At 38.1% G+C, this 26560-nt stretch overlaps 1 protein-coding gene across 1 annotated transcript in view; it reads right to left on the bottom strand.

Annotated features, from left to right (window-relative positions):
- Positions 1-24855, bottom strand: part of ACADL (acyl-CoA dehydrogenase long chain) — a 39772-nt gene extending 14917 nt beyond the window's left edge. The window contains exons 1-8 of the mRNA XM_032859900.1: positions 24693-24855; positions 19323-19478; positions 17169-17306; positions 15680-15844; positions 9474-9540; positions 5981-6145; positions 5221-5322; positions 4120-4233 (exon numbers count right to left, since the gene is read on the bottom strand). Of these exons, the coding sequence (XP_032715791.1) occupies positions 4120-4233; positions 5221-5322; positions 5981-6145; positions 9474-9540; positions 15680-15844; positions 17169-17306; positions 19323-19478; positions 24693-24769 (984 nt within the window). The 5' untranslated portion in view covers positions 24770-24855. The remainder of the gene's footprint in view (positions 1-4119; positions 4234-5220; positions 5323-5980; positions 6146-9473; positions 9541-15679; positions 15845-17168; positions 17307-19322; positions 19479-24692) is intronic.
- Positions 24856-26560: the final 1705 nt, after the last annotated feature.

The raw sequence follows: 26560 nt of genomic DNA, 5'->3' as shown, positions 1-26560 counted from the left end.
GTGATTCATCAGTCTTACACAATACACAGCGCTCACAAAACATACAGTTCATTGTTGTCTTAAAAAAAGGCATAGCGGGGCGCCTGGGTGGCTCAGTGGGTTAAGCCGCTGCCTTCGGCTCAGGTCATGATCTCGGAGTCCTGGGATCGAGCCCCGCATCGGGCTCTCTGCTCAGCAGGGAGCCTGCTTCCTCCTCTCTCTCTGCCTGCCTCTCTGCCTGCTTGTGATCTCTCTATCAAATAAATAAATAAAATCTTTAAAAAAAAAAAAAAAAAAAAAAGGCATAGCCTTCAGCAGCTACCACCCTGATCAGTCAGCAGCCATCAACACTGAGGCAAGACCCTCCATCAGCAAAGAGATTACCACTTGCTGAAGGCTAGATGATGGCTAGCATTTTTAGCAATATATTTTTTAAAGATTTTATTTATGTATTTGACAGAGAGAGAGCAAGCTGGTGTGAGAGAGCACGAGCAGGAGGAATGGCAGGCAGAGGGAGAAGCAGGCTCTCCCCTGAGCAGGGAGCCCTATGCGGGACTCAATCTCAGGGCCCTGGGATCATGATCTGAGCCAAAGGCAGACACTTAACTAACTGAGCCACCCAGGCACCCCAATGAAGTATTTTTTAATAAAGATATGTACACCTTTTTTTTTTTTTTTAAGATTTATTTATTTCTTTGAGAGAGAAAGGGAGAGAGCGCATATGCAGGGGTAAGGAGCAGAGGGCCAGGGAGAAAGAGTCTTAAGCAGACTCCACACTGAGCGTAGAACCCCACACGGGGTTAGATCTCATGACCCTAAGATCAGACCTTAGCCAAAACCAAGAGTCAGATGCTTAACTAACTGACTGTGCCACCCAGCTGTCCCGTATGTAGTACACCTTTTAGACACAATGCTATTGCACACTTAATAGACATAGTATAGTGTAAAGATATGCACTGGGAAACCAAAAACTTCATTAGGCTTGCTTAATTGCAATATCTGGAACAGAACTGGCAGTATTTTCTGCCTATAAAGTACTTTGGGTAAAGTTCAGAAAGTCACAGAGTAATACTTCATGTTGGGAGGAGCCTATAGCGTATATTTTCAGAATCATATCTATCAAATTATATTTCGGCATACAACCTTTAGAAGGCAGTCAGTACATATTTGTTCAGAGAAACAAAAAGGAATAAATTATGTATATCACTATTTCTCAAAGGGAGATTATTGGCATTTTGAGTGAGACAATTAGTTGCTCTACAAATCTATCTCTGAATTACAGGACATTTAACAATACTGGCCTCCAAAATACCAAATACCAAACACCATCCTCCCCTTTGCTGTGTACTCTACTTCCTGACAGTTCTAAATGCCTGTGGGAAGAGGACAAACACTAAGAATCACTGCAATGTGTGAATTAATTATACATAAATGAAAAGGAATATAAAATATAAAATCCTTACTTTAAAGGAAATCACAATTTAGGCAAGTCAAAGCATACCATTTTAATAAGTTGTTTTCTAAAGTATCTCATTTTAGATTCAGATTCAGAACAACTATTCTTAAATCTGTTATGTCAATAAGAAAGAATATAAAGAAGTGTTTTCAGAATGGAAAAAGTTGACTTTTTTCTTTTCTCAGATCAAGTGAAGATTTTATTTATTTATTTGAGAAAGAGTGAAAGCGATCAGAGGCAGAGAAAGAAGCAGACTCACGGCTGAGCGGGACAGCCCAATGTGGAGCTAGATCCAAGAACCCTGGGATCATGACCTGAGCCAAAGGCAGATGCTTAACCAACTGAGCCACTCAGGCGCCCTGGAAAAACTTCACTTGATGAACACACAGGTAGCAAATAATTCTCAAAATGGCCTGAGGTAGGTCCAGACCAGGAGCCAGAAGTTGATGAAAAGGTTCCCTTCATTGGAACAGAATGGAGGAAGACACTTGGTAAGGGAAAAATAGCAAACTTTAGGGAGTGGTTACTTTGCCAGGCAATATTCTGAGCACTCTGAGTGAACCATCTAATCCTCACAGCGATTCTACATGACAGGTTACAGATATTATTCACATCTTGCAAATAATAAAATGCTTTGGAGAGTGATCATACAACCTGACGAGACCACAGAGATCCAAGTAGTTGAGCCTAGGACTTAATCACGCCTGAAGTCAATTTCTGTAATGCTGGTCCTAAAAGCCTACCAAAGTGTTTCATTTCTGCCTTGCCCTTTACAAAGCCCATCATCTAATAAGTCATTCCACTTCAAACTCCTTAAGTAGATTTCCAATTCCAGATTTTTTGCTGATAAAATGTTTAATCAATTTTATGACTTCCTTGTTTATAAACTGTTCATTTAAGAAGAAACTAGAGTCTAATATTTAATTGGCATGGTTAGTGATTATGGGCACCATATGTTGAGTTCTTTGGCAAATACCTTTAATTTCCTTGCAAAACGCAGCCTTAAACAGTCATCCACCTACTCTGTGCTTGATCATGGAGACTGAAACCCTTCTAGTAAATCTAATACACAAAAAAGCAGAAGGTACCACTATAAACCCATGATCATTAACCTCACTGGAGTCCTCAACACTGCCAGCAGCCTTACTATATTTTTCAAGTTAGTTCAGTCTCTCAGTTTGAAAGGGTATTTCAAATCTTCCTCTCCATGGACACTTCCATGCCCCATTTACTCAGCTGATCTTCAAGAACTGAGTTGCCCTATATTAATTACTTAAGGGAAATGAAAGCCTTCATAAAAGAGCTTTTTTGATCTTCTACCAACAGAGGTAAGTATCTGAATGAACCCCTACTTGTCCTTTCTGTCAATGGAGGAAACATCTCTGCTGTGGGGGTGGGAAGGTCTATCTTTCCATGTGCTTTGGCATCCACATCCTAATTCCTTCTCAAATATCAGACCCAATTGATTATCCTCTTCATATCTACAATCTTTCTCTCTTAACTAAATCCTATCTCTAGGTATTAAAATGCGCTTCTAGCACTTTCAACATAAAAATAACAAAAAATTAATAATCTCCAAATATGTCACTTGACCCCAAAATTCTGCCCCCCCATCCTCTTCTTACTCCCTAGTAACCATCCTTCTTTTAACTACCATTCACAACTGAACTCAGGAAAGAGTTGTCTGCTATGAGTATCTTTACTTCCTCATTTCCATTTATTCTTCTACCACTCTGGTCTGGCACCATTCCACTCCAGTCCCTTAATGGCTCTTAAGAAATAACTTCCCTACCACTATGTCCAGTGGGCAGTCTTTTTAAATTAATTATTATTTTTAATTTAAATTCAATTAACATAGAATATATTATTTGTTTCATGGGTACAGGTCTGTCATTCATCTGTCTTATATAATACCCAGTGCTCATTACAACACATACCCTCCCCAACGTCCATCACCTAGTTTCACCATCCCTCCATCCCCCTCCCCTCCAGCAGCCCTCCCTTTGTTTCCTATGATTAAGCATCTCTTATGGTTTGTCTCCCTCTCTACTTTCATCTTCTTTCATTTTTTCCTCTCTTCCCCTATGATCCTCTGCCTTGTTTCTTAAATTCCACATATCAGTGAGATCATATGATAATTATTTCTCTGATTGATTTATTTCACTTAGCATAGTACCCTCTAGTTCCACCCATGTCATTGCAAATGGTAAGATCTCATCTTTTTGATGGCTGCATAATATTCCTGGTGAGTGTGTGTGTGTGTGTGTGTGTGTGTGTGTGTGTGTATCACATTCATTCCATTATCTATCACATCTTTATCCATTCATCTTCCAATGGGCACTCTTGACCTTCATCTTAGTTTCCCTCTAAGTGTCATTGGCCCCATTCCTGCTTACTTAAAATCTTTCCTCTTAGCTTCTGGAACACTACTTGCTTGATTTGCTTTTTTCTTTCTAGCCATTCATTCTCTGTTGTATTTGCAGGTTCGTCTCCTCCTACTCTACCTGTAAATCCTACATTTTTCACAGGACTCTGTCCTAGAACCTCTTCTTGTCTTATTCTCTACTTTTCCCCACAACGGTCTCACCTAGCTCCATGGATTCTAATACTACCTCTATGAGAATTATTCCATATTCATATTTAGATTGATGTCACTTAATACTAAACTATGATGACAAGCTTACCTGCATTTGTGCAACTGTTTTCCCAAAAATTTTTCTTTCTTTAACATAAGTCCTGGTTTCTTCAAACATGAATTCACTGGCTGAAACTGCCAGGTCAGCAATCACTAGCCTTTCCTAGAACCCAAAATTAGGTCTTAAGCATCATTCTAATTCCACAAGTGATTTTCACATGATTTCAATGATAATAAATCTCATAATCTTTATGAAACTCCTAAAAATTAATCTCTTACTTCTAGAAGAAAATGCTCCCACAAAGATTTATAAGAATATTTTGACATCTCCATAATAACTCTCTAAAACAAATCCTTTATTTTTATAAATGACTGTCTTTACTACCTATAGATATATACATAATTTATTTCATTCCTTCTCATCACTCATCAATGAAAAGAGAAATATGAAATTGTTGATTTTTATTGATCTCTGCACATTAATGTCCTAATTGGTCTGTGAAAATCAATATCTCAAAGGGTACAGGTTAAATTCTGTCTATTAGTGCAAAAGTATCCACAACCAGTTTAAATCCATCTTGCTGGTGATTTCTTTTTCTATTTCTATGGCAGTGTTTCTAGCCTTGTCCCCAATTTCATGTTTAGCCCAGGCTGAGGCAGTTAGTAGGCATATGCACCTATGCTCATATGCTAGTATGTGAGACTCAGTGACGCTCAGCTAGCACACTCCAAAAACACAGAGGTGAGGGCTGACCTTATGGGGTATGAACTCAACAACTTTCTCCTTTGATTCTCAGGTATTACAAAAAATCCTGCCAAATGTTTTGGCTGACCATTCCTTATAAGGAGCTAAGAATTCTTGACTTGTAGTTAAGAAGCTAAAATGATTCTAAGAGGGTATCATAGTCATGAAATACGTAATTTCCCTACTCACCTATAAGCTTTGATTGGATATCCCTGAGTTTAGTTATTTACTTATCTAGCCTACAAAACTCAGGTGTTTTTTTTTGTTGTTGTTTTTTACAACTTTAAGCTATACTCAAATGACTGACTGTATCATAAGTTTTATATATGTGAATTTCCATAGTTCTATGTTATTGCATTCGACTTCATTAGCTAATCAAAAGACGGACTCTTTAATAATTCTGACCTGTGGAAGCTCTTTCATGAGGTAATAGAAGCCTTTATTCTCTTCTCCAATTAGGGCACTAGCTGGCAACCGGACATCTTCAAAGAATAATTCTGCAGTATCCTAATGGATCACACAATTAAGTACAGAATTATTTCACTCAAGTCTCCCAACAAACCAATGAGGTAATGATTATTTTCATTTAAGAAAACAAAAAGAAGAACAAAAACTAGAAGCCAAGTTGGAGTGGTTAATATTACGATGTGGAAGTGGTAAACCAGGTATGCAAAGCCAGGTTCACCTGATTCCAAAAACTGGTGGCCTTCTCACAACACACTGTCATTCTAGCTCCAATCTTGTCCAGTTGTATATGTACCAAGAGCTAAGGGTTTCTAATGCAAAGTAAAACATGTTTTTCTTTTTTGGTGATGAAAAAACTACAAGATAATTACCAAATAATAAAAAAATATTTTCTCCTCTTATTTCATAATTTTCTTCAATCAGTTTAATAGGTCTACCAACATATAATTAATTTTGCCATTAATGAAGCAGATATTCAAAATACCTTGATTCACTTCTGCTGCTGAATAACAGAAAGAGATACAGTTAGATAAATGGAATAAATCTCTCTTAACATTTCTGAAAAGCGTATCTTAGGAATTTTGCATAAGAAGATATGATTTGATATACATCCATCAAAATTATAGAACTACATAGTTCTATTAAGTCATAATTGAGTAAGCTCAATTATTTATAATTAATAATTTATAGTGTGACTTACCTGGGCTTTTTGTCCCATTTTTTGTAGCTTTCTTCCCTTGATAAATCCTTTCATTCCATTTTCCACCAGAAAAAGGCTAATGCCATGGGCAGGAGAGAGAGCTTCACGATTTGTGACTGTCACTACAATCACAATGTCACTCAGCCACCCATTGGAGATGAACACCTGCAACCCCAAATATACTGTGATGTTCCACAATGAATCAGATCCATGTATAAGTCATGATTGGAAGGAAGTATATTAAAAAAAAAAAAAGAAAGTATATTCAAGAAGACTATATCAGACAAGACACACTTTATGCCTCTCTTTGTACTCTAGCCAAGGCTCTGCAGTGTTAATAACCTATAGGAGGTTATTAAAGAGCACAAGGAAAACAGCCCAATACTTCAAAGAATGAACCCAGTGCATTTTCATTCCACAACTAATACTATAAATAATAATGAACACAGCTTATTATATCCTTTCCAAATTAAAACAGAATTATCTATAAAAATGATAAAATGACAAACTTTATTTATTTGAGAGAGAGAGAATGAGACAGAAAGAGCACAAGACAGGTGAGGGGCAGAAAGAGAAACAGACGACTCCCCATCGAACAGGGACACCGTGGCCCTGCGTCCCCCGATGTGGGACTCAATCCTAGGACTCTAGGATCATGACCTGAGCTGAAGGCAGTCGCTTAACCAACTGAGCTACCCTGGTGCCTGATAAACTGTATTTTAGAAAGAAGCTGCAGATGAGAAAAGGGAATCTGTTTTAAATGACACTATACTATTAAAGAACAATTATATTCTAAAATCCACAGTGCTATACATACAAATAATGGGAAATAAGCTACTGATATGAGGCTTGTCTACATGATAGCAAGTGAAGGGGGACATGGTTATATGTTGACACAATAATCAAAGACCCTCAACATCTCTCTGTATAAGGAGATCCTTGAGCGAAGGGAGTATTTCCTACTCATATACCTACCAGTAGTGCCTAGAATAGCATTTGGCATATAGAAGGCCTTCAAGGATATTTGTTGACTAAATGAGAAAAATGTATTCCAGAAAATAAATTCTATACATCATGGCAAAACTACTTTTTCTACAGTGTTGCTCCATTACACCACTTGTTCAAAAACCTTTCAGGTCTCCCAGTTTCGTACCTTTTTAAGATTATAATGGCCATCTGTGTAGTTGCCACAGCTGAATTGCCCACAGTGCCTTTTTTTGTTTTGATTAGTGCCTGTATCCTCTAAATCCAGGCCTCAGACATATACCAACAGACATTACTATACATAAAGACAAACAACGGAATGAAAGGAAAGAAGGAACTGTTTACAGGGCAAAAACTGTTCACTTAATGCTGATTTCAATTTGGTAAAATTGAATGGAGTTCTTCAACAGTTTTTCTTGGACATAATTGTGGAAAACTGTTAATAGATTCTGAACCATTTCTGCAATAGTCTGACAGAATGTAAGTATTTCCAGCATGACTGATCTCCTTTTCTTATAAAATTATAACAGAATTCTCTCTGTAAAAAAGACTTTCTCAATTTCTTTCCTAATCATAACAGTCAAAATTTTTAATAGGGCTGGTGGTATCCTTAATGAGTGCCATCATTTTTTATTTTTTAATTTTCTGGTATAATAGAAATTGTAGATGTCATTATATTATAATTGTCATTGTAGATGTTACATAGATAGTGTATTGTGATAAAGAAAAGGAGGGTGCCTGGGTGGCTCAGTGGGTTAAAGCCTCTGCCTTCGGCTCAGGTCATGGTCCCAGGGTCCTGGGATCGAGGCCCGCATCGGGCTCTCTGCTCAGCAGGGAGCCTGCTTCCTCCTCTCTGACTGCCTCTCCACCTACTTGTGATCTCTCTCTCTCTGTCAAATAACTAAATAAATCTTTAAAAAAAAAAAAAAAGAAAAGGAAAAAAAATCCTCCATGAGTCCATCATACAAATAGCATTATGAATTTCCTTTCTGGTCTTTTTTCTTTTAACATAGTTGAAATTTATAGGCATTTTCACTTAAATGTTAATATGATCTCTTCACTTAATGTAATTATTTTTCTATACCATTAAAAACTTCATATTGATGCTTTAATAGGTGCATCTTATTGATGTACTATATTTACTTATTTATTCCTTTACTTTTGCTTTCTTTCAATTTTTTGTTATGTCTAACAGAGATCTGGAAGCAGTCAGTGGTGTTATCTTGGGTGGTTCACACAGAAGACCTGCTTAGAAAGCTGGAGTCATAGGAGAAAGGGTTCCCATTTTATTTTTGACCAAATATCCTAGTCTTCTGTGGTCCTCTGTGGGCAGAGGTAAGTGATCATATACTAGAATCAGGACATATTTATTATCATTCTTAGGATGAATAATTTAGACTAAAATTCTTAAAGTATATTTGGGAAAACACCAGTGACTCAAGATAATCTGAAGAGAATTTCCTAGGGCATAAGACATACTGTATCCGACTTTTAGAGGTTCACAATGCATATCAGCATATCAAAGGATGAGAAGCTGCACACATTTTCTGAATTTATTTGATACCACAGATACTATTTTTCAGTATAACAACTATGAAACTAGATTATGGAATGGTCTTTAGAACTGCGCTACTCCAAATGTGTTATTCAGACCAATGTGAGCCCACAAACTGTTCTTAGTCCTTGACAGTGTTAAGTACAGAAATCAAGAGTGCTTACAAAATCTTACAGTGATTTGACAGTATAACACTTAAACTTGTGATTTTGTAAGTGCGAGTTATTAATCTAAAACTAATTAGAATTTTTTTCAAAAAATTCAAAGAAAACAAACATATTTAGTTCTTCAACAGGCTTTGAAACAATTTTTGGAAAGGCCTCCTTAATGTAAAAGATAAACATCTTTCCTTCACTTAACTCTCAATCAGCAATAAATATTTACTGAGTTTATACCAGACACAGCTTTAGGTAAACAAAATCCTCTGCCATCAGTAATATTAGATTCTAAGGGACGTATTTACTCCTAAGCCTGTCTGTAACCTTAACTGGAGAGCTTTCCAATTTTATCTGGGTTGATGTGACTCTCAGATTGAAGAACTCTCAAATTCTATCAAAGAATTCTATCAAATTCTTTCTCTACAAAAAACTTTTGAAACTCTTCTTGATATTTGTAAGAAAATCTTATCTCCAATTTTTCATGAATATTAAGTTTATTAATTATTGTTTGTCTCATATTTGGACAATACAAGCCTTTCCTCTCTCTTTTGTGGCTTGAGAAGTGCTATTTGGAAGCGAAAACATTTTCCATATTAGGGAGGAGAGCATGACAAATGGAACATAGAAGAGGCACAGATCTCATTTAATACAAATGTTGCAAAATTCTTACAAGACAAAACTTGAATAAAAATTCTTCTCCTGAGTCCATAGATCTGAGAGAATCAACAATGAGTAAGCATTAAGACTCTTGGCATGACTGAGGAGAGAAGGGCTGTGGAAGCCTCTCTTTACACACCTTGCTTCCATTGAGAATCCAGTCACTTCCATCCTTTTTGGCATTTGTTCTTATTCCTTGCAAATCACTACAATTGGAAAAAAGTGAAGTATAATGAAAAGAAATTCATTAGTTGGTTAAAAACTGCATTATCAAAAAGATCTTACATAAGTATGTCTATAATGTGATAATTCAAACTGTTTATACCATGATAGAAATTGACTTCTAATATTAGAAATTTCATACAAATGCACTGAAAAATCACATCTGATGTATCATTTTCTAAACCAATTATACAAATGTATATGATTAAGATTACATAAACTAGTCAGCTTTTATAGAGCATAAAAATTCCAAGTAGCATTCAAGACCTCCACATTAGACTCAGATGACATCTTAAAGCCCACTATATTTGAGATTATTTGCCACCACGTACCTGCCTGCCTCCATTCACCTTGGATCCTTCCCCTATCTCTACTGATCAAAACTTAGCTAGTCAATCACTTCTCGGCCTTTTGGCTAAGATCAAGTGTAAAATTTAGCTATTTAAAAGACGATGTCTCAAATGCTTCCTCTAACAAGCCTGCTCTAAAAGTGGAATAGATTATTTTTTAATAAAAAATAAACAAATGTTCACAAATGAAATATGAAAGGCACAGACAATATTCCAGACCAAAAAAATATTGAAAACAATTTTATCTCCTGGAATAAACATTTCTAAAAATACAACCTTCCATCATTTTTTCAACGGAAACAGATACACACATGTATGTATTTTTATAAAATTATATGCTTTCGACCTCCAAATAAGATCTAATGCTTTTCCATAAGATCATTTATATCATCAGCATAGAATTACATTGTATAGATTTATCATGATTTTTTAAAACAATCTATTTGGGTAGTTTCCAATTTTTTGTAAATATCCTACAAAAATAACATCATGTATAAAGAATCTACATCACTTATCCTAATCCTTGGAACCTTATATAGAAAAAGGGTTTTGCAGAAGTGATTAATTTAAGGCTCTCAAGATGGGGAGATTATCTTGGGTTATCTGATGGAGGGACTTAAACGCAACTGTCCTTATGAAAGAGAGGCAGACAGAGATTAAACACACAGAAAAGGAGGAGCAATGTTACCACAGAAGCAGGCTGGAATGATAAGATCACAAGGCCATGAATCGTGTCAGACACCAGGAAATGGAAGAAGCAAGGAATGGATTCTGCCCTAGAACATCTAGAGGAAGTGTAGCCCTACTGATACCTTGATTTGGGCCGATTTACACTAATTTTGAACTTCTGGACTTCAGAACTGTGAGAGAATGAATTTCTGCCTTTTTAAGCACCAAGTTTGGGGTAATTTGTTATGGAAACCATAGGAAAATAACACACTCTCTTACAGCATTTATCTTGTATTTCAGTGACTAATTAAAAAGATCTTACCTTTCTTGCCTACCCCACTTATCAGACTCAAACCTTCTGAGGACATGCTGTAGATCAAGCTTATATGCCCTTCATATAGCATACTGAATATATTTGAATATATTTGAATATAACAGGCACTCAAATGGGACACTTGGGTGGCTTAGCTGGTTAGGCTTCTGCCTCCAGCTGAGGTCATGATCCCAGGGTCCTAGGATAGAGTTCCGTGTTAGGCTCCTTGCTTACCAGGGAGCCTGCTTCTCCCTCTGCCCGACTCACCCCCTGCTTGTGCTCTATCTGTCTGACAAATAAATAAATAGGTCTCAGGCTGCTATCCTTAAAAAGGCCTGATTATAAGTTTGGCTTTTGGTTGGCATCTATGAATTTGGCAGGAGGGTTCCCACCAATCCCAGATCAGAGAAGAGTGATGCACTATGTACCTAAACGGTTTGAACAAATAATGATTTATGTTAAACACTTGTTTGCTTTTTGGCATCTCAACTTTTGCCACATGCCAGACAAACAGTATCTATGTGATCAACTTCCAATAAAATTCTCGGTACTGAGAGTCTAATGACCTACCCCAGTAAATAACATTTCATAAGTATTCTCAGAACTTGTCACTAAAGGAATTAAACAAGTCCTGTGGAACTCCATTAAAAGAGAGCTCTTGGAATTCTATGAATTTCAGTCCATGAGACTTTTAGTTTTACTGATTCTGTTTTGTATTCTTTCACTGAAATAAATTACAGTGAATACAATTAGAAGCTGAATCTTGTGACTTCTAACAAATCACTGAACCTGGAGGTGATCCTGGGGACACCAGACATTGGAAACATGGCCACCTGTTTGAAAGATGAGTTAAATGACCTAAAACTTTTAATTTGGTTTTCAGTAAAAGGAGAGATGATTATAAAGAACATTTTAAAGCTGCATGCTAGGGACGCCTGGGTGGCTCAGTTGGTTAAGCGGCTGCCTTCGGCTCAGGTCATGATCCCAGCGTCCTGGGATCGAGTCCTGCATCGGGCTCCTTGCTCGGCGGGGAGCCTGCTTCTCCCTCTGCCTCTGCCTGCCTGTGCTTGCTCACTCTCTCTCCCTCTGTCTCTGACAAATAAATAAATAAAATCATTAAAAAAAAAAATAAATAAAGCTGCATGCTATTGTATTCTAACATAGTTTTCATCATAAGTCAATATGAAATATTAGTTCCTAAGGTCTACACATGGCTTATTTTTTTTTAAAGATTTTATTTATTTGATAGACAAGAGATCATAAGTAGGCAGAGAGGCAGGTAGAGAGAGAGAGAGAGAGGAGGAAGCACACTCCCTGCTGAGCAGAAGAGCCTGATGTGGGTCTTGATCCCAGGACCCTGGAATCATGACCTGAGCCGAAGGCAGAGGCTTTAACCCACTGAGCCACTCAGGCACCCCTACACATGGCTTATTAAAGTAATTCTTCTGTATAGGGGCATATCAAAGGTAATAAAGGTAATGACACAACTCAGTTTGTGGTTTAAAAAAAAACCTTTTAAATGGTAAATATGAAATATGAAAAATGGTCTTAAAATATACTACTTAGTATTACCAAGAATTCAGACCCTCACCATAACCTATTAAATAAGTATCACTGATATAGACATTTAGGCACAGAGATTTTGCCCACAATCACACAGCTGGTATCAGAATACCCTGGATGTAAGGCAGCCATCGTTCTCCCCAACAGATCACATATTAGGCCATAAAACAAATTTCAGCAAATTCAAAAAGTTCAAAGTCATGCCATGCATCTTTTTTGACTATAACACTATGAAACTGGAAATCAACCATGAGGATAAAAATCTAGAAAAAGCACAAATTCACAGAGGTTAATAACATGTTACTAAACAGTGAATGGGTCAACCAGGAAATCAAAGAGGAAATCAAAAAGTACATGGAAACAAATGAAAATGAAAACGCAAGAGTCCAAAATCTTTGGAACGCAGCAAAAGTGGTTCTAAGAGGGAAGTTTATAGCAGTACCCTACCGGAAAAAGCAAGAAAATTTTCAAATAGACCACCTAACCTCATACCTAAAGGAGCTAGAAAAAGAAAAACACTCAAAAGCCCAAAAGAGCAGAAGGAAGGAAGAATAGAGCAGAAATAAATGATACAGGAACTAAAAATAAAAAACACAACACAACAGATGAATGAAATCAAGAGCTAATTCTTTGAAAAATTCAACAGAATTGATAAACCTCCAGCCAGATTCATCAGAATAAAACAAAAAAAAATAAAGATTACCCAAATAATCAAAATCATAAATGAAAGGAAAAATAACAACCAACACCACAGAAACACAAAAAATTGTAAGAGAATATTAGGAAAAATTATATACCAACAAAGAAGATAAGCTAGAAGAAATTAATAAATTCCTAGAAACATATAACCTACCAAAAGTGAAGAAGGAAAATAAAGAAAATTTGAACAGACCAGCTACCAGCAGAGAAATTGAATCAATAATGAAAACTCCCAACAAACAAAAGTCCAGAACCAGTTAGCTTCACAGGCAAATTCTATAAAACATTTAAAGAAGAGTTAAAACCTATTATTCTCAAACTATTCCAAAAAATAAAAGAGGAATGAACACTTCTCAATTCATTCTATAGAGCCAGTATTACCTTGATACCAAAACTAGATAGCCCCCCCACCACCACCACCACAAAAAAAGAGAAAGAACTACAACAGGCCAGTATCCCTGATGAAAATAGATGTAAAAATCCTCAACAAGATACTTGAAAAATGAATGGGTGGCTCAGATGGTTAAGTGTCTGCCTTTGGCTCAGGTCATTAACTCCAGGTTCTGGGATCAAGCCCCATATTTTGCTCTCTGCTCAGTGGGACGTCTGCTTCTCCCTCTGCCTTTCCCCACTAATCATTCTCTCTCTCTCTTTCTTCTCTCTCTCTCTAATGAATAAATAAAGATATTTTAAAAAATCCAAGAGGGGCGCCTGGGTGGCTCAGTGGGTTAAAGCCTCTGCTTTCAGCTCAGGTCATGATCCCAGGGTCCTGGGATCAAGCCCTGCATCGGGCTCTCTGGTCAGCAGGAAGCCTGCTTCCTCCTCTCTCTCTGCCTGCCTCTCTGCCTACTTGTGATCTGTCAAATAAATAATAAATCTTAAAAAAAAAATCCAACAATACATTAAAAAAAATAATTCACCATGATCAGGTGGGATTTCTTCCCAGGATACAAGGGTGGTTCAATATTCAGAAATCAATCAATGTGATATGCCACATCAATAAGAGAAAGGATAAAAACCATACGATCACCTCAAAGATGCAGAAAAAGCATTTGACAAAACATCCATTTATGATAAAAACTCTCAACAAAGTAGGTCCAGAGGGAACATATCTCAACATAATAAAGGCCTTATATGAAAAACCTAAAGTAAACATACTTAATGGGGGAAAACGAGAGCTTTCCCCTCGGTCAGGAACAACACTAGGTTATCTACTGTCACCACTTTTACTCAACATAGTGCTGAAAGTCCTAGCCACAGCTACCAAACAACAAAAAGAAAGAAAAGGCATCCAAATTGGTAAGGAAGAAGTAAAACTTTTACTATTTGCCAATGACAGGATACTATATACAGAAAACCTGAAAGACCACCAAAAATCTACTCAAACTGATAAGTGAATTCAGTAAATTCGCAGGATACAAAATCCATGTACAGAAATCTACTGCATTCCTATACACTGATAATGAAGCAGCAGAAAGAGAAATTAATAATCCTACATACAACCATATCAAAAATAATAAAATAGGAATAAACTTAACCAAAGAGGTGAAAGACCTGTAATCTGATGAAAGAAATTTAAGACAACACAAAGAAATGGACAGACATTCCATGCTCATGGAATGGAAGAACAGATATTGCTAAAATGTCTATACTAGCTACCTAAAGCAATCTACAGACTTAATGTAATCCCTAACAAAATACCAATAGCATTTTTCACAGAACTAGAACAAACAATCCCAAAATTTGTACAGATTCACAAAAGACCCAGAATAGCCAAAGCAATCTTGAAAAAGAAAAACAAAACTGGAAGTATCACAATTCCAAACTTTAAGTTATATTACAAAGCTGTCACACCTCAGTTTACATATAACCACATTTTATAGGTCTTCTCTGGCACTCATATCTAAATTCATTTTTCCCTTTTCCAACAAACACACACGCTCCATTAGTCTCTAGCATAGCACCATGTTTCCGTCATAGTACTTAATCATAATTTATAATTAGGGATCTACTTATTTATGTGTTTCTTGTCATTCTCCTCAGTAAGCACAACAAACATGACTGTTTTGTTCACCACTGGCACATTAAAGGCACTTAGTCAGTAACCTTTGAATGACTGAATAAATCATCTTATTCATTCCCATTGCGTCAATTCTTTGCACCCCTGTCCACCTCCAGAGTTCCAAATACCTATTTCGAAAAGCTTTCTGGACATTTCCATGTGAATGTCACCTCACATCCAAATTCACCATGCTCCAAATTCAACTCATATCCTACCATTTTATTTGGTAGGATATTACCTCATATTAATATCTCAAAATGGCATATATTATAAATGTTTTATTATTATGCACATATGATAAGGTCTTATTTTCCTACTGGAGTTTGAAGTTACTTAAGGTTGCTTGTGTTCACATTCGTACTCCTCCTTGCGTATTGTTCAAAGGTTTATATGAAGTGAATAGTAAGAAAATATTTGCTGTTGGGCACTGCTTCCAGAAATTTAAAACCAAATGAATGCTGATTTACCTTCCCGCCCCAGGCTCTGTCACTGCTAAGGCACCGATACATTTCCCACTGGTCATCTGCGGGATGAACCGCTTAATCTGTTCTTCTGAGCCATAGTTTACAATATAGGGCATGATAATATCTGAATGAAGAATAAAACCTGGGCCTGTACAATTCGAATACGCTCTTAAAGAGAAAAAAAAAGAAGAAAATTTAAAGCACAAAATAAATATTTTGTTCTGCTTTCAGTTTTTTTTGATTTTCAATGAAACAATAACAAGCAATAAACAACAAAAATTATTAAGTCTTATCACATTGTATGGTAATAGCCTGTCTCTGCACAAACGTAGGAAGTTCCTGAAGATGTTCTCTCTTTGCTTTTATTAAACTTTTAATTTTTGACTCTAATACAATTAATAGTAGTCTAATAGAGTTCCATGAATACTTGTCTAATGAATTAAAAGATAAAACATTTAAAAGTATTAATCACCTACAGTTGTATTATCCTAACATAGCAACTATTTTCATTCTGGCAAATTACCTTTTCCATAAGGATATCTTCTAACATAGTTGCAGTCATGGTGTGAATTTGTACTTAACTGTTTTTTTAAGTATGTGACACGAAACAGTCCTTCTTTCTAACCTAGCTATCAAAGAATAATCTGAAATAGCTGTAAAATATTCAAAATTGTTTGTGTGATAGAATTTACTTATTCATTCTCCCACTACCAGATATTTAGATTGCTTCCATATTTGGAAGACTATGATCTAACATGACGATGATTTCTGCACACAGCTCCTCTTTTTTCTATAAAATTATTTCCCTAAGATAAATTCTCCAAAGTGGCATCCTAGATCAAAAAGCAGAAATATTTTTAATTTTTTATATGTATCCACATTTTTAATCTCCAAAGTATCGACTATCCTAATTGTTAATGCCACTAATAGCATGAGTGTCTCATTTTCAACCTTGTCAGCAATGCATATTATGATTTTGAATTTTCACTGACTTTTGCAAACACTCACAATGATATCTCCAGGTTAATTTAATTTGCATTTGATTGGTATAAGGATGAACTTTTTTCATCCAAAAGAACCTATTTGAATTTTGTTTTGATGAACTGGTGGGTCAAATTCTGTGCCCATTCATCAACTGAAATCTGTATTTCTTCTCATACAGATTTCTTCTTAAACTTGAAGTATATTTGATGGAAATATTTTTCTACTGGTTTTTTTTTTTCCAAATAGCTTTTTTAAAAGAAGAAAAGTAAACATGAAGTAATTAAAAATGAAGGGCTCTCTTTAATTTTCAACAGCACCTATTTTAACAATTTAAAGGGCATTTGCCTCTCTTCCCACATCAAAAAAAAATGCACAAGAGCATATGAAGGGTTTATTCATTCACATTTTACACTGTTCTCAATATTATAAGATTAAAAAGCGTAATTTATCCTCTTCTCAGGAAAGTGAGCAACAAATAAGACTCCACTTCCAATGTCTGAGTACTTACTGTTCCTCCCAGGTAACAGCTGCGGAATAAAGGTCCCCACCAATACCACCATGACGCTCTGCAATATTGACACCGAGCAGTCCTTGTTTTCCAGCTTTCTCCCAAAGCTCCCTACTCACTTCTCCAGCTTTCTCCCACCTGCAAACAGCAACATTTTAAAATTAGAAAAGCTTCTTTCCCGTTACTTTAATGGTCGTAATTTGAACTTATGAGTGATATTGTTCAGGAATGTTCCCTTAATTTGAGGCAATTATTGTTGACATCGGCCGTCACTTCCTATTTGCATCTGACTCTTTTGTCTTTTCTCCTCCTTGCTGTCTTCCTTACTTCTTCTTACCTGCCCGTCTCTCCTCCCTTGACTATTCATCGAACCTGCGAATTACATCCATGGATATTCATGGGTACCGTTTCTCTCAGCTGGTACTCGTAGGACGGAATCTTAGTTGTGCCACATTGTCATGGGAATTTGCCCAACTCTCCTGTAAAGGCAACTGGCCTCTGTATATTTCCTTAAAGTGCTGAATTGACCAGGATGAGCAAAGAAAAAAGGTGACAGGAGCAGCAATCTTAAGTTTACGGAGGAACAACAGAAAAACAGAAACATCTTGCAGCTGAGCTGTCAAATGAACTGAAAAGATTAGATATTTGCATAAGATTGTGCAACCTCTGCTTTTCCTCTTTAAAAAATGAGAATGGCATAATGAGGAAAGAGATGGCAAGTCGGAGATAAAGAATCTGAGAACTTTTGTTTTTATTTTTTTAAGTGGTATTTAGCTATGGCAAGTATGAGGTATATTTTTGATGATGCTGGTTAAAGCTACACACAGATACCTCAAGAAATTTTAAATGAAAAGAGTTTGATTGCCATGTACATTTTGATGTAACTACTGCCTAAAGTACCTTGGGAAATAGTTTTATCATTAACCTAAAATTTGTCAACTTCTATCATTTTTACTTCAAATCCTCACCAACAATTTTTCTGGAACAAAGTTTCAAATCAGTAAAGCAATAAACAAAAAAGAATCTCCTAGAGCAAAACTTTTTCCTACTTTCTTTCTTAAAGATATTTATTTATTTATTTATTTATTTATTTAGAGAGTGTGCACATGCGAGTAGAGTAGAGGGAAGGGCAGATGGACAGAGAGAGAGAAAATCTTAAGCAGGATCCACACTCAGCAGCAGCCCGATGTGGGGCTTGATCTAAGGACCCTGAGATTATGACCTGAGCAGAAATCAAGATTCTGAAGCTTAACTGACTGAACTACCCAGGTGCCCTTCTTTTGTTTTTAAAGAAAGTTGCTTTTCACCAAAGACTAGTGATGACATTAAGTTTAGCTAATTTTGGTCATTTTTACTGAGAAAGCATTAATCAAATCTCAATGGAAGGTATTTATTTATTTATTTATTTATTTATCTTAGAAAGAGCATATAAGAGAGAGTCTTAAGCAGGCTCCAAGCTCAGCACAGAGCCTGATGGGGGGGGGGGCAGGGCTTGATCCTGAGACCAAGACTAGAGCAGAAATCAAGAGTGGGCTGCTCAACCAACTGAGCCACTTAGGTACCCCCCAACAGTGTTTAAAAATTTTTTTAATTGTAGTAAAGTACTGACAGTGAGTGAATTTTGGAAATAGAGCAAAATTCTATTTTCATAGAAACGATGGGTTTTTGGTGAACAAAGCAGGATCAGTAATTAATCAGTTAATCAATAAACAGCCCACCCAGTAATAAAAATACTTTAAGGTGGCCAATTGCCGACCAAGATTTGCATTATGCTGGCCAGCTGAGCTTTTATATATTTTAATTCATTAATGAAGCAGGAAAAAATATGTAATTAACTATTTAACTACTTAATTGACATTTAAGAGTACTACTCTTAGAATGAGTTGCGAATTTGCAAAATAGTCTTATTTTCAATTGTATATTTTAAAATTTATTTAAATAGCTTTGGACTAACTTAAGAATCTCAGGATTCTTAAGAATCCTTAAGTTTATGGTTACACAGTTAAGTATTATAGCATTATAGTTAAGAGAGTGAAAGGTTAATAGAGCAATTAACACAGTATATTTTCTGTAGAAAACTTGCAGCATTATCTAAGAAGTGGTTCTTATTGTTCCCCTTACTCATATTCCTTTAAAAGAAAACGTGCCACTTACTCTGCGTGGTAAGGAATCACTTCTTCTTGAAAAAACTTCCTTACACTTTTCCGGAAAATGTCATGTTCTGAAGAAAAGATTCTTCTAATTCCTATATCTGTTAATTTTTTAGCAGAAGGAGTTTCTAGACGTTCTTCTCCTCCAGAATGAGAATATCTAAAAAATACACATACACATTAAGAAAATTAAGTGATTTGTTACTCTTCATATCCAAATTAACACCACTAAACAGCATGGAAGGTTATTTCTACTGAATAACATAACACTGATTCCCCCCGCCCCGAGACACACTACAGAAGTAGATAGGCTCTGAAATTTGATAGACTTGCTCAAATTTGAACATTACCACTTTTGATAGGATCTACCTCATTTAGATGAAATCAACTAGTTTGTCTTTATTCAACTCACTCTTCATTTCAAACCCATAGTGAGGACATAGTGCCTATGACTAATCACAGGTCTGAACTGAGGTAAAACAGTGTTGTTACACGATGTGAATTAAATTATGTAAAACTCAAATACCACCATAGAATAATATTGATGTTTTCATGTTACTATGATGTTTATGATAGTATTAACATTTTTTCCAGAATCCAAATTAATTATTTCATTCAGAATCATACAATTTGAAATGGCAGGTGTGTAAGATATAAACTTTGGGGATGTTATTGCCATATTAAGGGCAACCTGGTTAAAATTTTTAAAAAAGTCCATGAATCTCTGTAAGGATTAACACAGAATTATTCAAGATCTTCAGAAACTGACCCTTCCTTCTCCTTGTCCCCTGCTATTAACCTTAAGGTAAGACTGCTCTGTAGTTCCTTTAGGTCAGTGGATTTCAGGTTTATTTCCCTCTTGGGGCACTCCTAAAAGAATGTGAAAATCTGTGTATCACTTTGCATATTTTCAAACTCATATCTAAAAACTTTTTATCATATATCCAAATTTTGGTAAAGGTTGTTTTTCTGTTTTGCATGAAATTCTGTTTGGAGTTTCTCTCCTCCTTAGATGGAACCTGTTTTTTTTTTTTTGTTTTCCTCTCATTCTTTTTTCTTTTCTCTTTCCTTCCCCCTCCTCTCCTTAGTGTTTTTGTTTAAACGGCAGTTTTGCTTACCGGCATTTAGGTTGTCTCAACCCTCCCCCTCCTCACCCCCCCACCCAATCCTGCCACCAGAAATGGATTACTTTGTTTTAGCTTATGTATTTTTATTTAATACTATGGACTGAATTGTGTCACTCCCAAATACATGTTGAAGCTCTCTCACTGTGATTGTATTTGGAAACAGGGCTTTGAGAAGGTAATTAGTGAAATGAGGTCATAAGGAGGGTCCTAATCTGAGAGAATTGTGGCCTTATAAAAAGAAGAGAGAGTTAGTCAGCACTTTGATCTTCCATTACCCAACCTTTAGAATTACGAGAAATAAGTTTGTTGTTCAATCCATCCAGTCTACGGTATTTTGTTATGACAGCATAAGCTAAGTAATACACTTAATATGCATTTTCTGTCATTTTGCTTTAGATTTATCTTTCATATGCAACTTTTAGTGAAGTTTATTAATATAACTGAGAAGCTTTTCAAATGGTAATCTTTGGTTGTGCACAGGTAGTGCTACAATTTTTATATATAAGTCTGCCTTTTGCCTTCATGGTTACTACTCAGTCATTCAAATCATTATTTTTAATGGCTCATTCATTCATTTGGTCAACACATACTTTCTGAGTACTCATTATGCACCAGAACTGTTCAGGTACCTTGGGCTACAAGAGTGTACAAAATAAATAAAGATTCTTGCTTTGGGGCTCACATTTCTAGAAGGGGAGACTGAATAATGATAAATAATAGAGTAAAGAAGGAAATTATAGAATAAAGGAGAAGGTGATAAGTTCTATAGAAAAGAAAAGTGGAGCAAGGTTCAGAGTGTGTGTCTGGGACAAGGCTGAGACACGCCTGCAGTATGGAAATACTGCAATCAAGGTAGGTTAAGTGTGAAAAATGAGATTTGAGCAAGCACTTCAAGGTGGAGAGCCAAGCAGATTTTTGGAGTAGAAGAATTTTAGGACAAGAAAACAATTAGAGCAAAAGGTCTCAGGCAGGATGGTACCTGGTATATTCTAGAAAGGGCAAGGAGGCCCAAAGTGGATTGAGTGAAAACAGTAATAGATGAAGTCAGAGGTAACAGCACCAACACGTGCAGGGGTCTTGCCTATCACTACACTGTTATATCAAACAGACAGGCCAAAGTTTACTTTATCCCATAACTGAAATTGATGAAGGATTGTTGAAGGAAGGCAGCAGGGACAAGGGAACTCCGCCCTAAGAGGAAACCACATTTGAAAGGATTTCACAATACCTCAGAAGGAGGCCTCCACTCTTTTTCATGTGACAAAAAAACCTGATGATGCCAGGTGCAGGGAGACTTAATCAGATTACAACAGCCCTCCAACAAGCCCATAAACACCCCTAGACTCAGAAACTCCAGTAGCGGCATCCTTCTCGGTCACCTCCTTTAAGTCCCCTCCCTCTTCGGGACCTTTGTACCATCACTCAATAAACTTCACTAATGTTCAGTAAACCTTGCTTTGCTGCCCACCACTCCGCTGGTCTGGTCTATCTCTTCATTCTTCCAAGTGACCAAGAACAGCAAGAAGTAAAGGAAAAGAAATCCAACAAAATGATTGGTTCCAATTTCCTGCTAGTATTAATAAAACTATAATGTGCACGTTTGTCCACATAGCTTTTCCGTACTGGAAATTTTTCCTCAGGAAAAAAATGTGCCGAGAATAGGAAACAGGTGCTCTGAAACACGGAATCATTTGTCAACATACTTAGCAAATAACAGGGTGGAATTTATATTCCAGTCTGCCTCTATCTTAAAATTTTATATCCCATATTATCTTAAGGAAACCTTTGGAATATTTCTAAGCAAAATAAACCAAGATGCTAGAGAGTGAAAGAAGTGCCAGGAAAAATAAAGATATTTCAGGTCAGTCAAAAGTGTTCCAAGAGAGAACATGTGGAAGAAAATCAAGACAGTTTACAGCCAGTATGTTGGAACATCCACTTCCTGAAGACCAAGAAAATTTTATTGAATACATTGGCCCTTTTTTTCCTTATAAAGACCAGGAAATCTGTACTGAACAAAAATAAACTTCTAATTTAACAGGCCAAGTTCTATTATTTTTTTAAATCATTTACATCATAAAAGGGAGACAGTCTCCACCAGCACCTTCAGTGATAGTTGGGAACTGGTTATAAATACACCAACTCAGACCTCACCCCAGATCTACTGAATCAGAATTTGTATTTCAACAAATTCCCTGAATGATTCATTTGCACATTAAGAAGTCTGCTATAATAAAACTGTAGTTCCTGACCTATTCAGAGGGTCCCTCAGGTCCTCCTTTTTCAGAAATTATGAGATTTTCTTCCTGGACTTCAGCCAAAATAACTTATCCCAATACACGTAATACAGAAAACAGATATGAGAACTGAGATGTCTTCTACGAAGCCAGACAATGTAAATGATGTCTCTTTTCCTTTTTGAAAAAGCTACTGTTCTTAAAAATGATATTTATGGTAACACATCATGGGTTTATTATTGTTACTTTTACTTATTGTCAGGATATAATTGACATATATAGTTTCAGACGTACATGATTCAGTATTTTTATATATGGTGAAATAAGTCTAGTTAATATCCATCACCACATAATTTTTTTCCTTGTGATGACAACCTTTAAGGTCTATTCTTTTAGCAAATTTGAAATATATATACAGTACTAATTACAGTCACCATGTTGTACATTAAACTCCCATGACTTATCTTAGAGCTGGAAGCTTGTACGTTTTGACCCCCTTCACCCATTTCCACACCCTCCCCCCCACCAAAATTTTTTCTCTGTATCTGAGTTCTTTTTTTTATTTGTTGTTTTAAGATTCCATGTATAAATGAAATCGTACAGTATCCTTCTGTTTGATTTACTTCACTTACCGTAATCTCTATTGTTACTTAAAAAAAAAGATTTTATTTATTTGACAGATACAGATCACAAGTAGGCAGAGAGGCAGGTAGAGAGAGAGAGAGAGAGGAGGAAGCAGGCTCCCCGCTGAGCAGAAGAGCCTGATGTGGGTCTCGATCCTAGGATTCTGGGATCATGACCTAAGCCAAAGGCAGAGGCTTTAACCCTCTGAACCACCCAAGCGCCCTCTATTGTTACTTTTAATTAACTAAACATTTGTAAAATTTGTTTTGTAGTTATCCACTGATATCCATATGGGTAGGTACAACCCCCCCCCACACACACAAAGATCTTTGGGGGTCCTCTAACTTTAGGAGAGTGAAAGAGTCCCGATAACAAAAAATTGAAAGTCACAGTCTTACGAAACTCTGGGGAAGAACTCAGAAAAGTATGTGCATCCTAAAGTCAAGACACCTCCTCAGTGAAGTCTTCCCAACGGTCCTCAGGAGGAACAGGTACTTTTTCGCTCGCACAGCACCTAAGAGTTCCACCAATGTTGTAATGAGCTAATTTATCATTCATGTCATACTCCTTAAATTGTGAATCCTGGACGCTTCCAGTTCATCCGATGGATTTTATGTGTCAGTACCTAAAGCTTTTGATCTCATAAACACTACCTTAATAATCACAGAGCCACTGACAGACTATCATCTCTTCTGATTTAATTGATTAAAGGATTTATTAAATAAGTATCAGTGTCACTGTCTGGTGCGGCGGATGTCAGGTCTTTGCTGTCCTGGGCTGCCTTCTCGGGGGCACTCTTGCAAGCAGGTTTCATCGCAGACGCCTGACCCTTTCTTACTCCAGATCTGCGAGGCGGACTCCCAGCTCCAGACTCACTACCCTGAAAGCGCCTGGGGCACTGCTCCGCCGCCCTTCCCCAAGGTTCTAGGGCCAGAGGCAGAAGCCCCAGTCCCTCGCCAGGCGGGGCGCCTCTCCCCCGCACCTCTACGGCGGGTGCTAGAATCCCACAAGCCAGACTGGGGCCGGAGAATGAGCCTTTGGCTAACCCCGCTTTGGGTCTTCCCGCGACTCCTGGGGACACAACCGAAGCCCACATTCGCCCTGGTCGACGTCGGTCCCACCCAGACTCCGCGCGCCGCAGGTCGAGGCCCAGCCCCCACCCCCGCAGCCTCCCGGGCCCACGGCCCAGTCCCGCCCAGGTCGCCGCCCCTCACGCACCGCGCCGCTGCGGCGCGCAGCGTTCCAGGCCCCCAGCGACCCTCCCCACTCCCTCCGTCCCTTCCCTGCGACCCTTCCTTCTCCCCACTTCTCCCTCCGCTCCCCTCCCCTTTCACAGTCTTGCAGCCCGCGCGGGCAGTTCCGCTAGAGCCTCCGGCCCGCAGTCACCTCGCGGCCGGCCGCGAGGGCAAGGCGCAGCGGCAGCCCCACCAGCGTAGGGAGCCGCGGAACATGCGTGCAGCCATGGCTGGGACCACGGCGAAGGGCGGCGGCGGCGACGCACGCGACTCCTCGGAGACCCCAGCGCCGGGTGCGGGCGGGTGGCTTCTCCGCGGGACCGTCCTGCTGGGTCGTCCCCCGCGAAAAGCGTCCCGCGAGCCTTTAAGGAGTCGGAAGTCTGATGACAGCTTCGACCTCGGGAGCCCGCCTCCTCGCGGGCGGGCGGGCGGGCGGAGCGTCTCCCGGACTGCAACACCCCTCTCTGGAGTCGCAGCCAACCAAGTCGTCTTTGGAATTCCTGTCTCGCCCTTTCCTTTTTTCCCTCAACTTACCAAATACTGCTTGAGAATTTACATTTCAACGGAATGATAGTCTGAGCTGTTGAATGTACGGACTTGGTATTTTAGGGATAGGAAATCTGTGAAGGATTTTGAACTCAAGTAGTTGGCGGCGTGGAATTCTAAGGAGGTAAGGCAGGACATTGAGACCCTTCGAATAGTGGAGGAGATAAAAAGGCCTGAAAACGAGGTCTTGCGTCAGAAATGAAGACCTCATTAACTGATTGCAGAATATCAAGAAGTAAAAAAAAAAAAAAAAAAAAAAAGGAAGTTCATTCCGAACAGAAGCGTGTGAACGATATTAGCTGACAGGGGGCGCTCAGGGCTCCGTGCAGGCTTGCCAAAATTCTAGACTCGATGCCTGGGGTGGGGGTGAGGGTGGGTCTTAGGACCTCCACCGTTAGGAGTCTGTGCCAGGGTACTTATTAGCTTCAGACTATTGGTTTTTCCGGATGATCATCGGCCGATCAAGTTACCTGCCAGTATGGGCAGTAAGAGACCTTTTTCTGCAGGGTCTTGCTGAGCCTCTGAAAAACGATAATAATACATGAAATAAAAATGATAATAATATTAGTTATTATGATAATAATAAAATACTACGGAGGCAGTGTGCCTCAGTGTGGTGTGAGACTAGCCGCAGCAGCAGTACAATTTGATGATGAGGTCCAGGGTTCTGGATAGTTAGCACATCTCACCAGTGTTTCTTTTGTTTTGTTTTGCTTTACAAGCTTGATTGATTCACTTTAATTTCCTTGTATAAAAACATTGCGTGGTGGCAACAGCTGGATCCTGGATCCTCTGCATGGAGACTATGCTGTGGGTCTTTACTAGGCAGTCTAGTGAACTGATAGGGAGACATGGTAAACAGGGTCTCTTACTACCGGCGTGTTGGTGAGATAGCTATAGATCTTGCAGATGGCATAAAAGGCGGCCTTGGCAAAGTTGCCCTGGGTGGCAGTGCAACATTTGGTCTAGGTGTAGCGGTTGTCAATAGCAGTTATCCTCAGCAGCTTCTTGGGTACAGGTGATGTTCGAGCTTCTGCGGGCAGGGGTGAGGCATGCCAGCACAGAGACACAGTGGCCTGTCATGTTTCAGGAGATGGTGTGGGGCTTGATGATCTCCTGGGAACCTCAGTGCCCTGTGTCCTTGGAGAGGTGGGCCAGGACCACGGCCCTGCACATGGCAGAGGCTGTCTCCCTGGAGCACACCCAGAACCAACTTTGGCTGTTGTATTTCCAGAGAGTGACAAATGTCTTGAACTCAATCCACCAGCCAGCACAGGTTTCCTTTTGTATTGGCCCAATCTATAAAGAGAGACATACCCCCCCCCAAAAAAAAAAAAGTTGATGATCTCAGACTCCTTAATGGCAGGGAGAAGAATAGAATTCCAAGAACTTTGTCTTCTTCTTTTTTTTTTTTTTTCCAAGATTTTATTTGTTTATTTGACACAGAAAGAGAACACAAGCCAAGGAGAGGGA

Source organism: Lontra canadensis, unplaced genomic scaffold (assembly GCF_010015895.1).
Source record: "Lontra canadensis isolate GAN:19392208 unplaced genomic scaffold, GSC_riverotter_1.0 scaffold18, whole genome shotgun sequence".
Classification (NCBI taxonomy): Eukaryota; Metazoa; Chordata; class Mammalia; order Carnivora; family Mustelidae; genus Lontra; species Lontra canadensis.
The sequence above is the reverse complement of the archived record's forward strand: the minus strand, read 5'-3'. Positions and strand labels throughout refer to the sequence as shown.